Source organism: Diadema antillarum, unplaced genomic scaffold (genome assembly GCF_040938485.1).
Source record: "Diadema antillarum isolate AM-2024a unplaced genomic scaffold, OU_Dant_1.0 seq00000301_RagTag, whole genome shotgun sequence".
Lineage (NCBI taxonomy): Eukaryota > Metazoa > Echinodermata > Echinoidea > Diadematoida > Diadematidae > Diadema > Diadema antillarum.
Genome location: NW_027271324.1, coordinates 40,279 through 58,909, shown reverse-complemented (window position 1 = coordinate 58,909; position 18,631 = coordinate 40,279). Strand labels below are relative to the sequence as shown.

General features: G+C 37.6%; 1 protein-coding gene across 1 annotated transcript in view; it reads right to left on the bottom strand.

Moving 5' to 3' along the window:
• Nucleotides 1-18,631, bottom strand: part of LOC139730318 (germinal-center associated nuclear protein-like) — a 57,128-nt gene that overhangs the window by 3,467 nt on the left and 35,030 nt on the right. The window contains exon 13 of the mRNA XM_071641189.1: nucleotides 6,454-6,766. Coding sequence (XP_071497290.1) covers nucleotides 6,454-6,766 — 313 coding nt within the window. The remainder of the gene's footprint in view (nucleotides 1-6,453; nucleotides 6,767-18,631) is intronic.

Below are 18,631 nucleotides of genomic sequence, written 5' to 3'. Positions count from 1 at the left end.
TCTCACCGCCCTTTCTCAAGTGTTGATAAACCATGTTGTAATAGTGGACCAGATTCAATGATAAACAGAGAACATAGTTGTTTAACGATGAAATGAACAACTTTAATCCACTATCACAAACTAGCGTCATGTAATGACTGCTGCTCTGACAGTATGGATATATATATATATATATACATATATATTTGCTGTGTTCTCCTTTCAAATACTACCTCGTCAAAAAAAAAATTGTTGTATGCATTTTTGTGACATTACCGTTTGCATTTGTGCCATTTAATAGAAATTGTATCAGACAAGGTGTTTGCTGTCACAGCTGTACACAAAGTGGGAGTGAGAATCATTCATTGCCGGTGTATGATCATATCTACAATTACATGTACAGTGAAACCCCGTTATAACGAGTCCGGTTGTAACGAGGAATCGCTTATAACGAGGTGATCGCGTCGGTCCCATTTTCCTTTGCGTGTAAACCTATAGCAAAACGTATCGGTTATAATGAGTTCGGTTATAACGAGATTCCGGTTATAACAAGGACATTTTCGGCGCATCGCGATAAAGACAAACATAAGAAATTTGATCGGATATAATGAGGTACCATTTTTTGACTTGCCGCTTTTCAAACACACACAAACGAAACATTGAAAATCGAATTCACACTATCCATGTCTTTTTCCCATTTTGCAGAAAACTGTTCCTTCCATGTTTTCTTCTAAACCACGCAATAAGACACATTAATACCATCCGATGTTCCTACTAAATTATTAAACATATAATCATTCGATTTTCTTTCTTCGCGAGATCACACACGTGCGTAGTGTTACAGGTCAGACCACAGCGCAACAAGGGAAAAAAAGATAATGCACTCAAATCTTTTCATGTAGCGACACTCGTGGCAAATATGGAAATTGGAATGCGTGTGCAACTCAACATTTTATCCTTTCCATTTGTAGTCCCGACTCCCAGTTCTTTTGCTGGTTAGCAAATATGAGTGTATGATTACAGCTGAAATAATAATGAAATCGCGATCTCACCGGGTGACATTATAGCGTAAAAATACATGAATAACGCAATCCTGTCGCATATTTTTTAAGAACGGATGTATACACTGCGAAGGGATTTTCGGAAAGAAGATAAAGAACGCATCTTTAATCCCTTTGGGCGCAACGATAATACATTGTATGATATTACAGCCGAAATGATTTATGAAATCATCGCATTCCCGCTGGGCAACAACAGCGCAAAATAACCTCGCAAGTTACGGTATACGACGCACGTATGTTCCTCTGAAATCATCGCGATCTCGCTGGATGACAGTAGCGTAAAAATAGTTGAATAACGCATGTTAAGCTACTTAATCGGTGTTCAGAAGAAGAAACAAACACATTTAACAATTTGAATAGATCTGGGTTTGTTTATTATCACAATTTTAACAACGCATTTCACAATGAAGATTTTTCTTTCTTTCAGAATGGTCTACGAGGAACAGATTTGCGTAAAAAGGATCACAACCTTCTAAATTCAATCCTGTCACATATTTTTCAAGAACGGATGTACAAAACGCGCAGAGATTTTCGGAAGAAAATGAACAACGCATCTTCAATCCCTTCGGGTGCAACGAACATACATTGTATAAGATTTCAGCTGAAATGATTCATGAAATCATCGCATTGCCGCTGGGCACCAACAGCGTAAAAATACCCCGCAAGTTACGGTAAAGGAATAAAGCATGTATGTTACTCTGAAATCATCGCGATCTCGCCTGTTGACAGTAGCGTAAAAATAGTTGAATAACGCATGTTAAGCTACTTAGTTAATGTTCAGAAAAAGAAACCAACGCATTTAACAATTTGAATACATCTGGGTTTGTTCTTTATCACAATTTTAGCAACGCATTTCACAATGAAAATTTTCTTTCTTTTGGAATGGTCTACGAGGGACGGATTTGTGTAAAAAGGATCACAACCTTCTAAATTCAATCCTGTCGCTTATTTTTCAAGGACGGATGTACAAAACGGGAAGAGATTTTGGAAGAAAATAAACAACGCATTTTAATCCTTTCGGGTGCAATGAACATACATTGTATAAGATTACAGATGAAATGATTCATGAAATTATCACATTTCCGCTTGACACCAACAGCGTAAAAATACCTAGCAAGTTACGGTCAACAACGCATGTATGTTGCTTTATTTGCGCTGGCGTTTAGAAAAACATAACAAACGCATTTTATATAATCTGATTTTAATATAATATAAGCCTATACTTCTCAAGAACATAACGTGCACTATTATGCGAAGAGATTTTCGGAAGAAAAATAAAGAATTAACCTATTTCAACCCCGACTTTTTCGCCTAATTCACAAATAATTTCTTTATTCTCTCCATAATAATGATCCATAATTGTGTAATAACAACGCAAAAGATGTTCTTAACTTTCATTGATGGGTATATTATGACATCGTGCTTATGTTTTTCTTTGTTTCTGATGCGTACGGTTATAACGAGGTACCGGTTATTATACAAATGATGCACAGGATAGAGTGTGTTAGTGAAGGTGCGGCGCGCTCGAGAGTATTGACAATGGTTGCGCCTCGTGCATGTTTGCAACCGTTGTCAATACTCGAGAGTGCGCCGCACCTTCACTAACGCCACGAAATAATCCTGTGCATCATTTGTTTTATAAAATGGGTCGAAAACTAACAGCATTATTCACGTACCTTTGTGGGTCAATACCAGTCAGCTACATGTAGCACTCGCTCAAAAGTCAAGATGTCCGAAGATGTTCGTCCCAAACATTTACGCACGTCGCACTCGGAAATCCCGCACATAAGTACTGTACGTACGTATAAGAGTATATGTACGCCACGTGTTATGCACAAGAAAGGCCGCCGGCTGTTGTGGCAGCCCGAACTAGAAGTTGTTTACAGGATTGACAGCGCGTATAGTAGCGCGTGACGCACTTGTAACAACTGATTGAGTGCGCACTGCTAGTGTAAACATTGTGACGTACGTCAGGCCGTGCATTTACTAAGAAATTAATGCACGCACACATGACTCATTTCAGCACTTCCAATTGGCTACATTCTTGAACCCATTTTATAAAACGAGGTAATATCGCCGGTCCCAGGGACCTCGTTATAATGGGGTTTCACTGTATACACCTTCAATGCTATGTGCTATAGCTATCTGGACAGTATGTCCAGATGTAGCTATCTAGACAGTATGTTTAGATGCAGTGCTGTATGCACTTGTAATAACTCCTTGCCGCAGATTAGTCTGTGCATGATGTGTAGCTAGCAGAGTAATTGAACAGTATTTTACTATACTGTATGTGAGCCAAACTGTGTACGTTATCATACACTGCATGCAAAATGTATACAGATGGTATTACAACAACTTAGTTCAGATATATTTGATAATGATAATGTGGGATTTTAGTCTGTAACAGTTATAGATGCAGTGGCATTTTGTTTTGCTTTAACTGTACCCTTCTCACATTACTCATATTAATAATGCATGTATTTACAAAGACAGGGCCTGCTTCTGACATCCATCCAGTATTCATTTGCAGTTTTAAATTAATTATTCAATAATTTAAGGATTCAGGCTTCTATGAAAATGTGAGTATTCACTCATTCCCTACATCCCCCTTTTTTTGTATGGTGTATGGTTTACACTGTATAAATCATATGTTTACATCTACCAGTAATTATTTCCATTTTGATTTTCCCCCTTTGTATTGTTGAATATGTATATTTATAGGATTTATATCTTTGCATATGTATTTATCATTATATATATTATCTCATTTTTTTCTATAATATTGGATGTGAAATAGTTATGATTATATTGGGTTGATTTAATGTAATTTATTGGTAATGAATTTTGGTAGATTGGTGTAATTGAACGCGAATGAGTTATTTTTCGTGTGTTTCTTAGGTTAAATATATGCTGATATAAGTTCATTTTGTGTGTGTTTTTTTTTGTCGTGAAACAGCTGTTCATGTACTATGTTTGTGTGTAAATGTACGTGTATACATGTATATATTTGTGTAACTGTCAATTGTGGTGCGATGGACCGGGTCCACTGAATTTCCTTCCTTGTACTAAGGTAGTATCCAAGGATTATTTATCACATGCTTTAATTTGCAATGGAAATAAAGTATGTTATACACACAAGGGTCTACAAAGAAGCTGGGAATGAAAGGGTTATAAATATTGTCCTGCAAAATGAAAGGGCCAACACTGAGCTGGAAATAAAAGTGTTATAGAAACTGTCCTTACTGATGAAAGGTTCTACAATGAGCTAGAAATAAAAGGGTTATAGAAACTGCCCTACCAAATGAAAAGGTGTACAAAGTAGCTGGGAATACAAGGGATATAGAAACTGTCCTGTCAAATGAAAGGAGCTACACTGAGCTGGGAATGAAAGAAATATAAAAATTGTCCTCCATAATGAAAGGGTCTACACTAAGCTGGGAATAAAAGAGTGATAGAAACTGTCCTGCAAAATGAAAGGAGCTACACTGAGCTGGGGATAAAAGCGTTATAGAAATTGTCCTGCACAATGAAAGTGTCTACACCGAGCTGGGAATAAAAGGTTTATAGAAACTGTCCCACCAAATGAAAGGGTGAACAAAGTAGCTGGGAATAAAAGGGCTTTAGAAACTGTCCTGCAAAATGAAGAGTCTACACTGAGCTGGGAATAAAAGGGTTACCATATAGAAACTGTCCTGCCCAATGAAAGGATGTACAAAGTAGCGGGGAATAAAAGGGTTATAGAAACTGTCTTGCCAAATGAAAGTGTCTACACTGAGCTGGGAATAAAAGGGTTACCGTATAGAAACTGTCATGCCAAATAAAAGGGTCTACACTGAGCTGGGAATAAAAGGATATAGAAACTGTCCTGCCAAATGAAAGGGTCTACAAAGAAGCTGGGAATAAAAGGATCTAGAAACTGTCCTGCCAGATAAAAGGGTCTACAAAGAGCTGGGAATAAGAGGGTTATAGAAACTAGGACAGTTTCTATGAAAGGGTTTACATTTAGCTGGGAATAAAAGGGTTTATAGAAATTGTCCTGCAAAATGAAAGGGTCTACACTGAGCTGGGAATAAAAGGATATAGAAACTGTCCTGCCAAATGAAAGGGTCTACAGAGAAGCTGGGAATAAGAGGGTTACAGAAACTAGGTCAGTTTCTATGAAAGGGTTTACATTTAGCTGGGAATAAAAGGGTTATAGAAATTGTCCTGCAAAATGAAAGGGTTTACACTCAGCTGAGAATAAAAGGGTCATACAGGCATGAAAACTGATGTTGAAAAACAAACAAACACTGAAAATGTTTTGAGCGCTAAAGCGAGGGAGCGGAGCTACCAAGTAGAGGGAGGGTGTGGGAGGCATGCATGTGATACTTACTCCCTCACTAACTACCGAAGACAATGGATATGGAACAGTATCCAGCAGGCTCACAGTGCACAAAAGTACTGGTTTCTGAACAATTGTTAATAAAAACTAAAAATGTCGCTATGGCGACTGGTATACCTCAACCATAATGCATGGTTCTCCTAAATAGGTCTATAGTATAATGTCTTGACAATGTGTGATGACAGTTTCACATTATTTACAAAATATTGAAATGACAGGTTTGTCACAAATGTGTTGCATGTTCACTTGAACCTGATGAATCTGAACTACAGGTGTAAGTTGAATTGAATATATGGCTATATTCTCTAAGAGTGCAGGTGTTTGGGGATTTGAGGAATTTTACTTGACTTTTGAACCTTTTATAAGTTTAAGGAAGAAGAGAAATTTTGCACTTTTACTTGACCTTTGGACCTTTGATCTTTTAGCAAGAAACTTTCAAGAAATATCCTGCAGGCATTGCACAGATAAGAGGGAACTAGTGAAATTTTGAGGAGTTGACCCTGACCTTTGACCCATGACCCCTAAATTCCCTACTAATCACTGTCAGTTGGTACATGCATATGTACAATCATGTACTTTAATAGTTCCATAATGATACTTTGAACCATATGCGAGATATGGAAAAAAGGTGACATTTTAACGTTTTCACTTGACCTTTGACTTCAAAACCCGAAACACTGTCTTGAGAATCTTTGGTAGTTCATGTATACACTATAAAATTTCAAGAAAATATCTCCATGCATTGCATAGATTTTGCATAAATTTTGAGCATCTGACCTATGACCTTGAGCATGTGTACCCAAAAGGTGATAGGCACAACTTTGCCCACTCATACATATAGCCAAGTTTCATTAGGATACCTCTAACATTTTTTTTAGATAAGCTGTCCACAAAATTGGTTACTAGGACGGAAGGATGGATGGACAACCTGAAAACATAATGCCTCCTGCGACACTTCGTAGCGGAGGCCTAAAAAAGACTCTACATGCTCTACCAATTAGGATCATCATATCTGAAGTACAATACACTCACATTCTCATCATCCTTGAGTTTTTGTTTCCTGAGCTGTTGAGATATCTTGCCATGCATAAGCTTTGCCCGAAGCCAGTCATAGACAACATAGTTGGCACCTGGCTGAGGTGGAAGAGAGACTATCAGCTTCCAGTATTCAGGAGCATTGCAGGCTGATTTCTGTGACTGAAGGACTGGCAGGGAGAGTGGATGGCAGACATCCTGGTAGATTGTGGCAAGGCTGACAGGTTCCCAAGCTTTCTCTTGTCTCAGCCAATTCGTGTAGTGTTGGTGAAGAATTTTCATAGCAGTGGACTGGTTCTCTGTGATCACTCTGGGATGAAAACAACATTAAACAAAATCTGATGTATTTTTTGATTCTCGGCACAAAAACTGTACATCCAGCAAAACATATCAAATGTCTCAACATCACTAGAGTCTCCTTCAAAGACCTTATTCTAGCGTTCTATGCTGCTTAAAGGAAAATTCCTTCCATTATGTGGATTTTGAAGTGAATGCAGAAGTATTACAAGACCACATCAGTAACATTTAAAGAGAAGCTGACAATTCTTTCAACAATTTAAAAAGTTTAAAAATTTAGTAACATCGAAGGGCCCTGATGGCTGGATAAGAAGGCTACAAGAATTTGTGAGGTAATGGCAGAGAAACTATGTAAGAAAATATACACAGAAAAAAACAGAATTATTTCCTTTTTTTCTAGCAATGCAAAAGAATACATGATTTTCCTTATTCAGTAGGCAGGGGAAATAAAAGTGCCCTTAATATGTCTCTAGCAGAGTAGAAGAAATGTGCACAGTTCATTTAAACAAGGCAAGTGCCATAATGTGTCTCGCCCATTCGCGTAAAAGAAATTGTACGCGAATGGGATATAACAGATTAAAAAAAAGAGATGATGATGATGATGAAGTCTTGTATAGCGCCGGTATCCGCCAAGTCAGGCGCTCATGGCGCAGATATAACAGATAAGAGATATAAAAGGGGTAAAAATTTATGGCAAAAAAGAAACATGCCATAAAAACTTGCCATAAAAACTGAACATTGGGCCCTTCAAGTTTGTTGACCCCTGCCTGTGACCTTTGACCTTGTGGTGACCATCCACTCCCCAAGGGACATCTACCATCCAAGTTTGGTCACAAACAGACCTATGGATCAAAAGTTATGACCCATAATAGAAACGTGCCATAAAAACTTAACATTGGGCTCTAAAAGTTCGTTGACCCATGCTTGTGACCTTTGACCTTGTGGTGATCATCCACTCCCGAAGGGACATCTACCATCCAAGTTTGGTCACAAATGGAGTTATGGATCTAAAGTTATGACACATAATAGAAACGCGCCATAAAAACTTAACATTGGGCCCTTAAGTTCATTGACCCCTGCCCGTGAGCTTTGACCTCGAGGTGACCTTCATATATGGTAAAATGTGAAACTTTGTATGACCCCTCTTCCTTCGACATTTGATTGCAATCAAAGCCCAGAGTAAAGAGTTATTGAAGTTTTTGTAGCATTACGGACAAACGAAGGACAGACGGACGGACGGATGGACGACGGACGGACAGACGCCGCAGGCGATTACTTAGTCTCCCCTCACCTCCGGTGGGCTCGACAATGATATTCAGAGTTATGAAATTTTCTTGATAAATGAATATTAGTCAAAACAGCATTATTCAAATGACTATATAACTAATGTTTAGATTCACTTTAAAGCTTAACTTTTTAATCCTAATGTGACGGGGCAGTTACAAATTGTAACTATTTAATACATACATGAACAACAAAAAGTTGCCAAACAAGAATTCTCACCTTACAGTTGCCTCCTGGTGATTAAAGGGCACTCATCACAATGTAAAATCAAACTGAATTTGAATAGTCTGCTCGCAAACACAATGATTATCTGGAAAACCCAAAGCAGTTTCCTTTTGAAATCTTCAGCATGGATTTGTCAGTTTTACTCTTGTGACTAGTGCCTTCTGAGATGTAATAATGGAGAGATTCTTAACAAATTGTAGAGGGGTGATTCTGAAATGTTTGAAATCAGATGTTTCAAGAAGTGATTCTCAATTTTTGGAGAGGTACAACTCATACGAGACATGAAAACTCGTCACATTGAGGACGAGTTAGGTGATACGCTTGTGGTCATCAGATGACGGTCATCTGTGATGGACAAGAAAAGAATGTGATATAGGCACCTTGAAGTTATATTGAGCGTGCATGCGAAACCGTTTCTGTAACCACTCGGCCACGGGTCATCCACGGAAATGGTAAGACAAAAAAAAAAACAACAACAACAATGTATAGATGTAACAGGGGGAAAGTCAATGCCCACTCAACTAACGTGGCCGTGTGAACATCTATTGCATTGCTAGACGGAAAAGCGGCCTTATAACGACTGAGGTCGCTATGCCATTTCTGGCAACTTGGGAAAAATACGTCCCGCAGACATCAAACCTATAATCGGCTGGTTTTGATACCTTGCCTTTAATCACAATTTTCAGTGTAATGACGTCATCAAATTACAAAACAATGACATCGTCTTGAAAGACAATTGTTCAAAGTACAACACCTCAGTCGTCGTCATTACATACTATGATCGGTTTGACAAAGTCAACCTGGAAAATTTTGCTGCAGTCGAAGCAATGTGGTCTCCAACACACAAAAAAGAGGGATATGGCGTGTGTGTGTGTCTGTGTGTGTGTATAGGTGCGTTTATATACGAACGTGATTTCTACATGGACGAATATGTAATACAAAATTGAAGAAAAAAAAGTAAAATAGCTAAGTATTTTGTTTCGTGATCTTGTGGGGTTCGAACCCGCAACCTCAAGTCTCTGAGACGTCGCCTTTATCCACTCGGCCATACGTCTCAACGAGAAAATAATGGGGAAAGTAAACTTATGTATGTGAAAGATACATGAGGAATCGTTTTGTCCACATTCCATTTTCATTTTCAGTTTTAAACTGCAAAATTGTCAATCTGATGAGGAGATTTCAAAGAATAAAATGCATGATTACTGCAGCTTATTGTCTCAGCTACAACATACTAAAGTTTCAGAGGAAATGAAGCAAAATCAGCTGAGATAGAGGTGCTTAAACGTTGTCAAGTCAATGCATGGTTTTAAAAAAAATCACCTCCCATAGACATAACACGTAAACTTGTCCGATTTTGTGTCTTTACTTTTATCACAATTTAAAGTATGATGACGTCATCAAACTAGAAAACATCGATATGGATTTGAAAGACAGTTGTTTAATGTATAATATATTAATCGTACGTTGTCAGTTTGCTATTGACATGACAATCAATCACATGAATATGAGGCAGCTATTAGTACCTGTATGAAATTATTATAGGCATGGTTATCAAATTCCCTTAAAATTTCCTTATTATTGCTTTATTTTTACACACAGTTAAGCTATCTCTTTAAACTCGTCACAGTTTAATGAGAATCATGAACATCATACATTAGTACCATATTCAGTTCCATAGCTGATCGCGTTTGCTAATTAATTAAGATTTATTGTCTAGAATGTGCCATATGGCCAACCTGTATACACACGTGGACACACAAACACAATGCTAAATGTATGTATCAAACCTCTGTAACACAACTTTGAACTAACTGTAGAAAGTATCGCTGCACTTATCATACATACTTTTTATCATTATCTGAAACTCCACAAAAACCACTAATTGACAAATAATCATCAATACAGAAGACTGACTTAAAGGAACAATTCAAATACCTTTTTTTTACAATGTATAGCTTCTTACATGTATAAAATCAGCACAAAGTAACCACGACTACATTGTGTTACTGAATTGATATGAACAAATTTCATTTTGTTACAATATACCATGATCAGCTTGAAAAGCCCAGCCTGCAATATTTTGCAGCAGTCGAAGCAATGCAGTCTCCAACGATAAACAAAGGGATACTGTGTGAGTGTGTGCGTATAGGTGTGTTTACATGCGAACGTGACTTCTACATGGACGAAGGTGTAGTACTCATTGAAGAAAAAAAGTAAAAAAAAAAATTATTATTTTCTTTCGTGCTCTTGTGAGGTTCGAACCCGTACGTGTGCAACCTCACGTTTCTGTGACGACACCTCTAACCACTCGGCCATACGTCTCGACGAGAAAATTAGAGGAACGTAAACTTATGTACGTGAAAGATGAATCAGGAATCGTTTCGTCCGCATTCCATTCTCATTTTCAGTTTTAAATTGCAAAATTGTCAACCTGATGAGGAGATTTCAAAGAATAAAATGCATGATTACTGCAGCTTATTGTCACAGCTACAACATACTTAATTTTCAGAGGAAATGAAGCAAAATCATCTGAGATAAAGGTGCTTAAACGTTGTCAAGTCAATGTATGGTTTTTAAAAAAATCACCTCCCATAGACATAACACGTAAACTTGTCCGATTTTGCGTCTTTACCTTTAATCACAATTTAAAGTATGATGACGTCATCAAATTTCAAAACCATGACATGGACTTGAAAGGCAAATGTTCAAAGTAAAACATATCTGAATTTGGGGTGATATTAAGCTTAAACAATAGAGATACGAGTAAATGAATGTCAGAAAGAGTACCTCAAAAAAATTAATTCCACTTTTTTGATTTCAGATGATGATATGATGACGTCATGAGTTTTCCTGGAAATATTGGTACTTGAAACGTTATTTCCAATTCATATGCTTTTGTAATATGCAATAGAAATATAGGGTCAATGGACGATTTAAAGAGCTATGGCGACATAAACAAAAACATGTTTTTTCACTATATTTGCAGAAAGACGCGCGCGCGGAATTTCAACTTTGACGCCAGTGCATTCCTTTGTTATAGGTCAAAATCGATCGGAAACCAATGGATATTGTTACTCAAAGTATCAGAAATCCAAATCAGTCAAAAAAATTGCATTTTCATGTTAGTTACGCCCTCTGCGCGCGAAATTGCGCGGACGGACGCGCACGCGAGAAAATGTTTGAAACGCTTAAAATTGTCTGAAACTTCGAGATTTCCCATTGGGAGGTCGTTTTGAGCCTTTTAAAATTTTGACGCGCGCAAACGCGCGTAATGATGACCTGGGTAACTAGCGTTAAAATGTAAGATAGAGCGTGACCTGAACTTTGTGTCCACCGAAAATGATACAGAAATGATATCTAGTTATGAAGTTATGATCGATCATGTGACAAGGTCCGAAAATCACAAAATGGCGCCTAGATGACGTCATAGATATGTTACTGTCATGAAAACCTTATTGTGGCTAGATATTGTTATGAGACATGTTGACTGAAAATGTCATGTTATTCCGTAATGTCATTGTTGAGATATTGACGACACAAAATGTGGCAGAAAGAAAGAAGAATAAAAAAAAAGAGAAATTTTGGCAATCACAATAGGTGATACGCTGATAGCGTATCACCTAAAAAACATTAGTTTTTCTTTCTTTTTTAACACATGTACAACACATTAAGTTGCAGGATAACGAAACCTCTAGAAACACTATTTCTTACAAACAGGTCTTATGAAAGTTCAGACCGCATTGAAAAAAAAAATCAGTATTGTATCTGCACAAAAAATTCCACCACAACTACTACGAGGGATTATCATAGTATCTTTAAACTTTGCAAGCCTCCCTGTGTACATTCTATTTCTGACTATTTCAGAATATCAATGCTTTCACTAACTCTCCTCAAAAGATCTTGCACAGGTTTTCAGGTGTACTCACATGTGCACCTCAAATGAAAAATGGAAAAATAAATGTCAGGCATGAGAGCAACAGGTCTACCAAAACCAAAAAATATGTGAATTTTCTTCTATTTGATATATCAAACTCTTAGATTTAGTTAATGGGAATACTCCTTTCTGATACACATACATACATACACATACACACACAAATGAAAATCAACATTGCTGACCTCACTGCAACTGACTGACAAATTGCCCTTCATCAACATAAATAAGCACAAATTATTCATAATAGACTGATAGCAAAGATTAAAAAAAAAAATCATGGGCACATACATTGTGTACCTCAGTGGGTTCTAACACACAACTTCCTGATTGCCAGACTGGCACAATATCTACAGAATATCTAGTTTCTGCCCAATAGCCAGTAATGGTTTTTATCCATTGCAGCATTATTGGGCATTACTTATTTACCTAAAGTAATGATTCTTGCATCAAGTTGCTTTGTTTTTACCATGACTACTACTCTAATTACTGTATAATCTGTGCTCATTTAACCCTACAGGGGCTGGGGCAGAATCTGCCCTCCCCTTGATGTTTCAATAATTCAGCAACACAAGAAAGACTCGTCACGAGGATTCTTGACTTCTTTTTTTTCTTTCAAGTTTCATGCAACTTTTGAAACCAAATTTGCAAAGTCTACCCGTACCGTCACTAAGCCATGCCCCTTTTTGTAACTGCATGTCACCCAAACATGGGCACAATTATGTGATTTTGTGTACATTTCCTATGGAAAACAGTGCCCTGTCATAAAACTCATAAAAACCTATTTTTACCATGATTCATCATTTTGAATAATTATTCTTAATATGCTCATTATGGTATACAAGTGGTCAGTGATAATTTCCAATGAAAAAAAAAAACAAAGAAAAAAAAAGGTTACAAAACAAATAAATATATAAGAACTGAAATGACTTTTGGAAGCTTTTTTGATGTACAACTGTTGGAATATAATAATTTGCATAATTAATTAATCAATATTAGACACTGATAACTTAAAAATATCTTGAGACAAAATCTTGTAGATTACGATGTGGGTGTCATGTGTGCCAAATCTCATTGTGATTGCACCACTAATGGCCGAGAATGCACTTCCCTCGGATTTTGCATAGCTCAAAAAAAGTCTGGCTTGATTAGGGTTAGGTCAATGGAGGGCAATTTGTCTATCAGTTGCAATAAACACAACTGATTGATCCAAGAATCATTCATATGAACATTGTTGAACCTGAATGAAGCCGAGAAACCTTTAACACTTTGCATTTTCTGACAACTCTGCATATCTGTAAGCAATATCAGGCTTTAGTCGTATAGGTTCTGTTACAATAATAATACCGGTAATCATCATCATCATCATCATCAGCATCATCATAATGATGATAATGATAATGATAATAACAACAATATGAATTCATAAAGTGCAAAACCTATGTACATATGTATATTTTTCTGCACTGCAAAAGCCTCTGATATTTGACAATAATGCAGTTAAATGTAAACTAAAAGTGTCTTGAGTCTTGATTACAAAACTGTTACAGTAGGGGATTTCCTGACTACTAATGATACAGTCAACCTCGGATACCTCGATGTCGGATAAGCCGAATATCACTTACCTCGGGGGCAAAATGAAAGTCCCGATTGTTCCTATGGAGTTTCCGTGTATTAAAATTCGCGTAGCTCGAAAAAAATAACTCGAAGTTCGGTTACCTCGAAGAGAAATCTAATGTCCCGATATTAATTAACTTATTGTTTTTCCCAGCATGTTGCTCGAATCAAAATTGCAAACATCACTCAGCATCTCCGATTAAGCGCGCGTGGACAGCGAAGACATGTCACAAATCTTTTCACACTCGATTGTCTGAGACCAGAACAATCGCCCGCCCAAAGAAATACCCGGTACACAGCTGACAAGGAAAATCCCCAACTCTTACCTACACACGTACGCGGTATGCACATAGCACCCGTGCCAATGGAGTGCTTGCGATAGCACGACGCTCTGCCCCATCATCTTCTTTTCTTTAACCACTGTGTTCTGATTTTTGATCGTGATAGTCATACCGTGCGTGTAGATTTCTTAACCGTCGTGGCGCACCTGATTAGGTGTTGACAGTTATATCTTTGGCCATTAATCACGCTCCACTGTCCAAACATCAATCTCCTGCGTAGTGCCTTTTTTAAACTTTTTTTTTTGCCTTTCATGAAGTTTGTTTCATTTATTCTTCCCCGAGAACGCAAGCACTGAAAACTTTTTTCCAGCAAGGTGATCATGAAAATAGTGTGGTATATAATGATCTGGAAGTATAGGCCGAGCATAATAAAGAATAGTTAAGACAGGGCTCCACACTAACTTTTATCGGGCCACCAATATCATTGATTTTTTTTTTTTCGAAAGTAAAATCTGGTGACACACACACACAAAAAAAACTAGAAATATCACTTAAGGTGATTAATACCCCCGCCCCGTGACGACAGTCTTACTTAAGGAATGATCTTTCCTTGATCTTCTGCCATTTAAATGCCGTTACCATGGCAACGCAGCTTCCGACACGTCCGAAAAATATGTCTTGCACATCTTCCCACCAAGACTATTGTGTATGCCACATTTCATAAGCTTTTGTCAAAAACTGAGGAAGTAGTTCAATCCACAAGATCTTTCCTTGATCTTCCACCATTAATATGCCGTTACCATGGCAACGCAGCTTCCGACATGTCCAAAAAATATGTCTTGCACATCTTCCCACCAAGACCAATGTGTGTGCCACATTTCATGAGCTTAAGTCGAATACAGAGGAAGTAGTTCAATCCGCAAGATCTTTCCTTGATCTTCTGCCATTTATATGCCGTTACCATGGCAACGCAGCTTCCGACACGTCCGAAAAATATGTCTTCCACATCTTCCCACCAAGATCAAGGTGTGTGCCACATTTCATAAGCTTTGGTCAAAAAACTGAGGAAGTAGTTAAATCCGCAAGATCTTTCCTTGATCTTCTGCCATTAATATGCCGTTACCGTGGCAACGTACTTTCGGGTACTGTCAAAAAATGCGTCTTGCACATCTACAACCAAAGGCACACATCTGTACCAAGTTTCATGGAAATTGGGCAAAAACTGAGGAAGTAGTTTGCAACACAAAATTTTCCATCATTTTGGCTCATAATATGTGAGCTGTTACCATGGCAACATACTTTTTGTCACTGTCAAGAAATAAGTCATGCTGACCTATATCCTAAGACAAACATTCAATATGAATTCCATGAGAATTGGAAGAACACTGATGAAGCAGTTTTGCCATGAAGCATTTTGCCCTATATTTTACCAATAACATGCCGTTACCATGGCAACGCACTTTTTGCCACTGCGGAAATATGTGTCTTGCACATTAACATATTCAGATGAACATCTGTACCTAATTACATAATAATTGATCAAAAACTGTGGGAGGAGTTCGCGACGCAAGATTTGTACCCATTTTTGCCCATAATATGCCGTTACCATGGCAACGTACTTTTGGGTACTGTCAAAAAATACGTCTTGCACATCTACAACCCAAGGCACACATCTGTGCCAAGTTTTATGGGAATCGGTTGAAAACTGAGGAAGTAGTTCGCGACGCAAGATTTGCAACGGACCGACCGCCCGACCGACCGCCCGACCGCCCGACCGCCCGACCGACCGTCCGCTGATTCCTATATACCCCCTTCAAACTTCGTTTGGCGGGGGTATAATCAAGAAAAACTTCAGAAAAACTAAATCGGTCCTACTAAACATAGAAAAATTAATATTAAGCATTATTGAAGTGATACAGATGCCCATGTCTAAAACAAATGAAAAGAGAATTCAAACATCTTATTCTGTGTTTTAAGATTAAGCAAACAGGCGTATAGAGATTGTTATAAAAGTTGATGCCTATATATTTAGGTCAAAACTTACGTTTGAAATGAGAAAGTGGGAGCATTTGCTGACATTTGTCAGCATCTGACATTTGTTTTAGCATTGTAAAGAGCCGAAAGTTACCGTTATTCACTTCTCATTGTAAAAGCAATCATCCAACATTTATTAGTATGTTAGCACCTTACGGAGCCGAATATTACTGTTAATTATTTTTATATGTAAAAGCATCTTACGGAGCTGAATGTTATCCTTATCCATTTCCAAACGTGATAGCAAACATCCGCCATTTGTTTTAGCATCTAAAAGTGAGCGGATTAATACCGTAAATCATTTCCAAATGTAAAAGCAACAATCTATTATTTATTTTTGCATCGTACGGAGCAGAATATTACCGTTATTCATTTCAAACATCCGACACTTATTTTATTATCATACGGAGCTGAATGTTACTGCTGTCCACTTCCGAAAGTGAAATGAATCATCTGACAATTATCGTACGGAGCCGAATGTTACTGTTTTTCATTTTGTAGATGTATGTTATTGTTATTCATTTCGAAATGTAATAGCAAATGTCCAATATTTTTTTTTAGCATCGTACGGGGCAGAATGTTACTGCTGTTCACTTCCAAACATGCCTAACATTAAAAGCAATCATTCGACATGTATTTTAGCATCTTTTGGAGCTGAATGTTATTGCCATGTACTTTCGAATGTAAAAGCAAACATCCGGCATTCATTTTATCATCGTACAGAGTTGAATATTATTGTTATTCATTTCAGAACATCAAAGCAAACATTCTACATTATTTTAGTATCTTCCGGAGCTAAATGTTATTGCAATTTACTTTCGAACGTAAAAGCAAACATCCAGCATTTATTTCATCATCGTAAGGAGTTGAATATTATTGTTACTCATTTCCGAACGTCAAAGCTAACATCAAACATTAATTTTACCATTGAACGCAGCTGAATGTTACTGTTATTCATTTCGAAATTTAAAAGCAAACACCAGACAGTTATTTTAGCTTCGTATGGAGCAGAATATCACTGCTAATCAGTTCCGGACATAAAAGCGATCATCTGACATCTATTTTAGCATCTTCCGCAGCCGAATGTTACTGCTATTTCCTTTCGAAAGTACAAGGAAACATGCAACATTTATCTTACCATCGTACGGAGTTGAATATCATTGTTTTTCATTTCCGAACGTCAAAGCAAACATTCGACATTTATTTCAGCGTCCGAATGTTATCCTCATTCATTTCCAAACGCAAAATCAAATATCTGACATTAGTTTTAGCACCATATGGAGCTGAGTCTTATTGTTATTCATTTCCAAAATTATGAGCAAATACCCGACATTTATTTTACAATAATACAGAGTCGAATATTACCGTTATTCATTTCCAAAATTAAAAGCAAACATCTGACATTTATTTTAGCATCTTGCGGAGCCGATTGTTACCGCTACTGTAAAACATGATATATTCGCGGCATGAATTTTTCGCGAATTGGAGCCGACAGCCTTTTTCGTGGCATGAAATTTTCGCGAAATGCCACTGGCGTTCAATGCGTATAGTGTACACAAAGACTTTTGCGTGCATTTTAATTTCGCGAATCTTGGCGCTCGCCAAATTTGCGAAATTAAAATGCACGCGAAAATTCCTCGTTTTACAGTATTCATTTTCAAAAGTAAAGACAAACATCTCACTTTTTTTTTTTTTGGTGGCGCTATCGGGCAATCAATATCTTTATTTCTGAAATTTTGATTTCAATTCCGATTTTCATTCAATTCATTCATATAAAAGTCGATTCAATTCTAATTGACAAGCATGTAAACAATCTGTAGGCACTACAACAGACACCATGTATGTTGAACATCGAAAAACTTCCGATAAGTTGAAGAAAATTTGACGTACGCGTACCTCGAAGTTCGCGTACTTCAAACCATTTTCTTCAGTCCCGACGAATTTGAGGTATCCGAGGTTGACTATATTTGTCTTTCACAGTTTGAGAGCTGTATAGGCAAATGCACAGTTTCCCAATATTATTTTTGTTTTGCATGTTGGGATTTGTCTTTAGACAAGAGTGTCTTCAGAACTGTGCAGCTTACGAGTGTGTTTATGAGATTTAAGCACTAGTAGCTCAGTAATGTAAACTAGGGGCTTGACCAATGAGTGCCTTGTATTCAATCAGTAAATTCTTAAAGTCGGATGATCGTCACTCCTAATAGTGCGTCATTTCATAATCTTCTGAATGACCGAAGCTTGTGCATGCAATTGCGCAATGCCAGACTCCGTGCTATATCCATAAACATGTGGGACAATGCTGCCACTGAGACACGTGTGTGTGTGTGCGTGTGTGTGTACGCATCATACACAAGCATTGTGAATGCGAGCTGCGGTGATTGGAGGAGAGAAGCCAGAAGATGCGTGGCTCTTTTGCCCTCTCTTTATGCACATGCGTACTGAGAGCATGCATCCATTCGGAGGCTCTCGTGGCTCGGGCAGCCATTTTGGGTCATGAGATTTG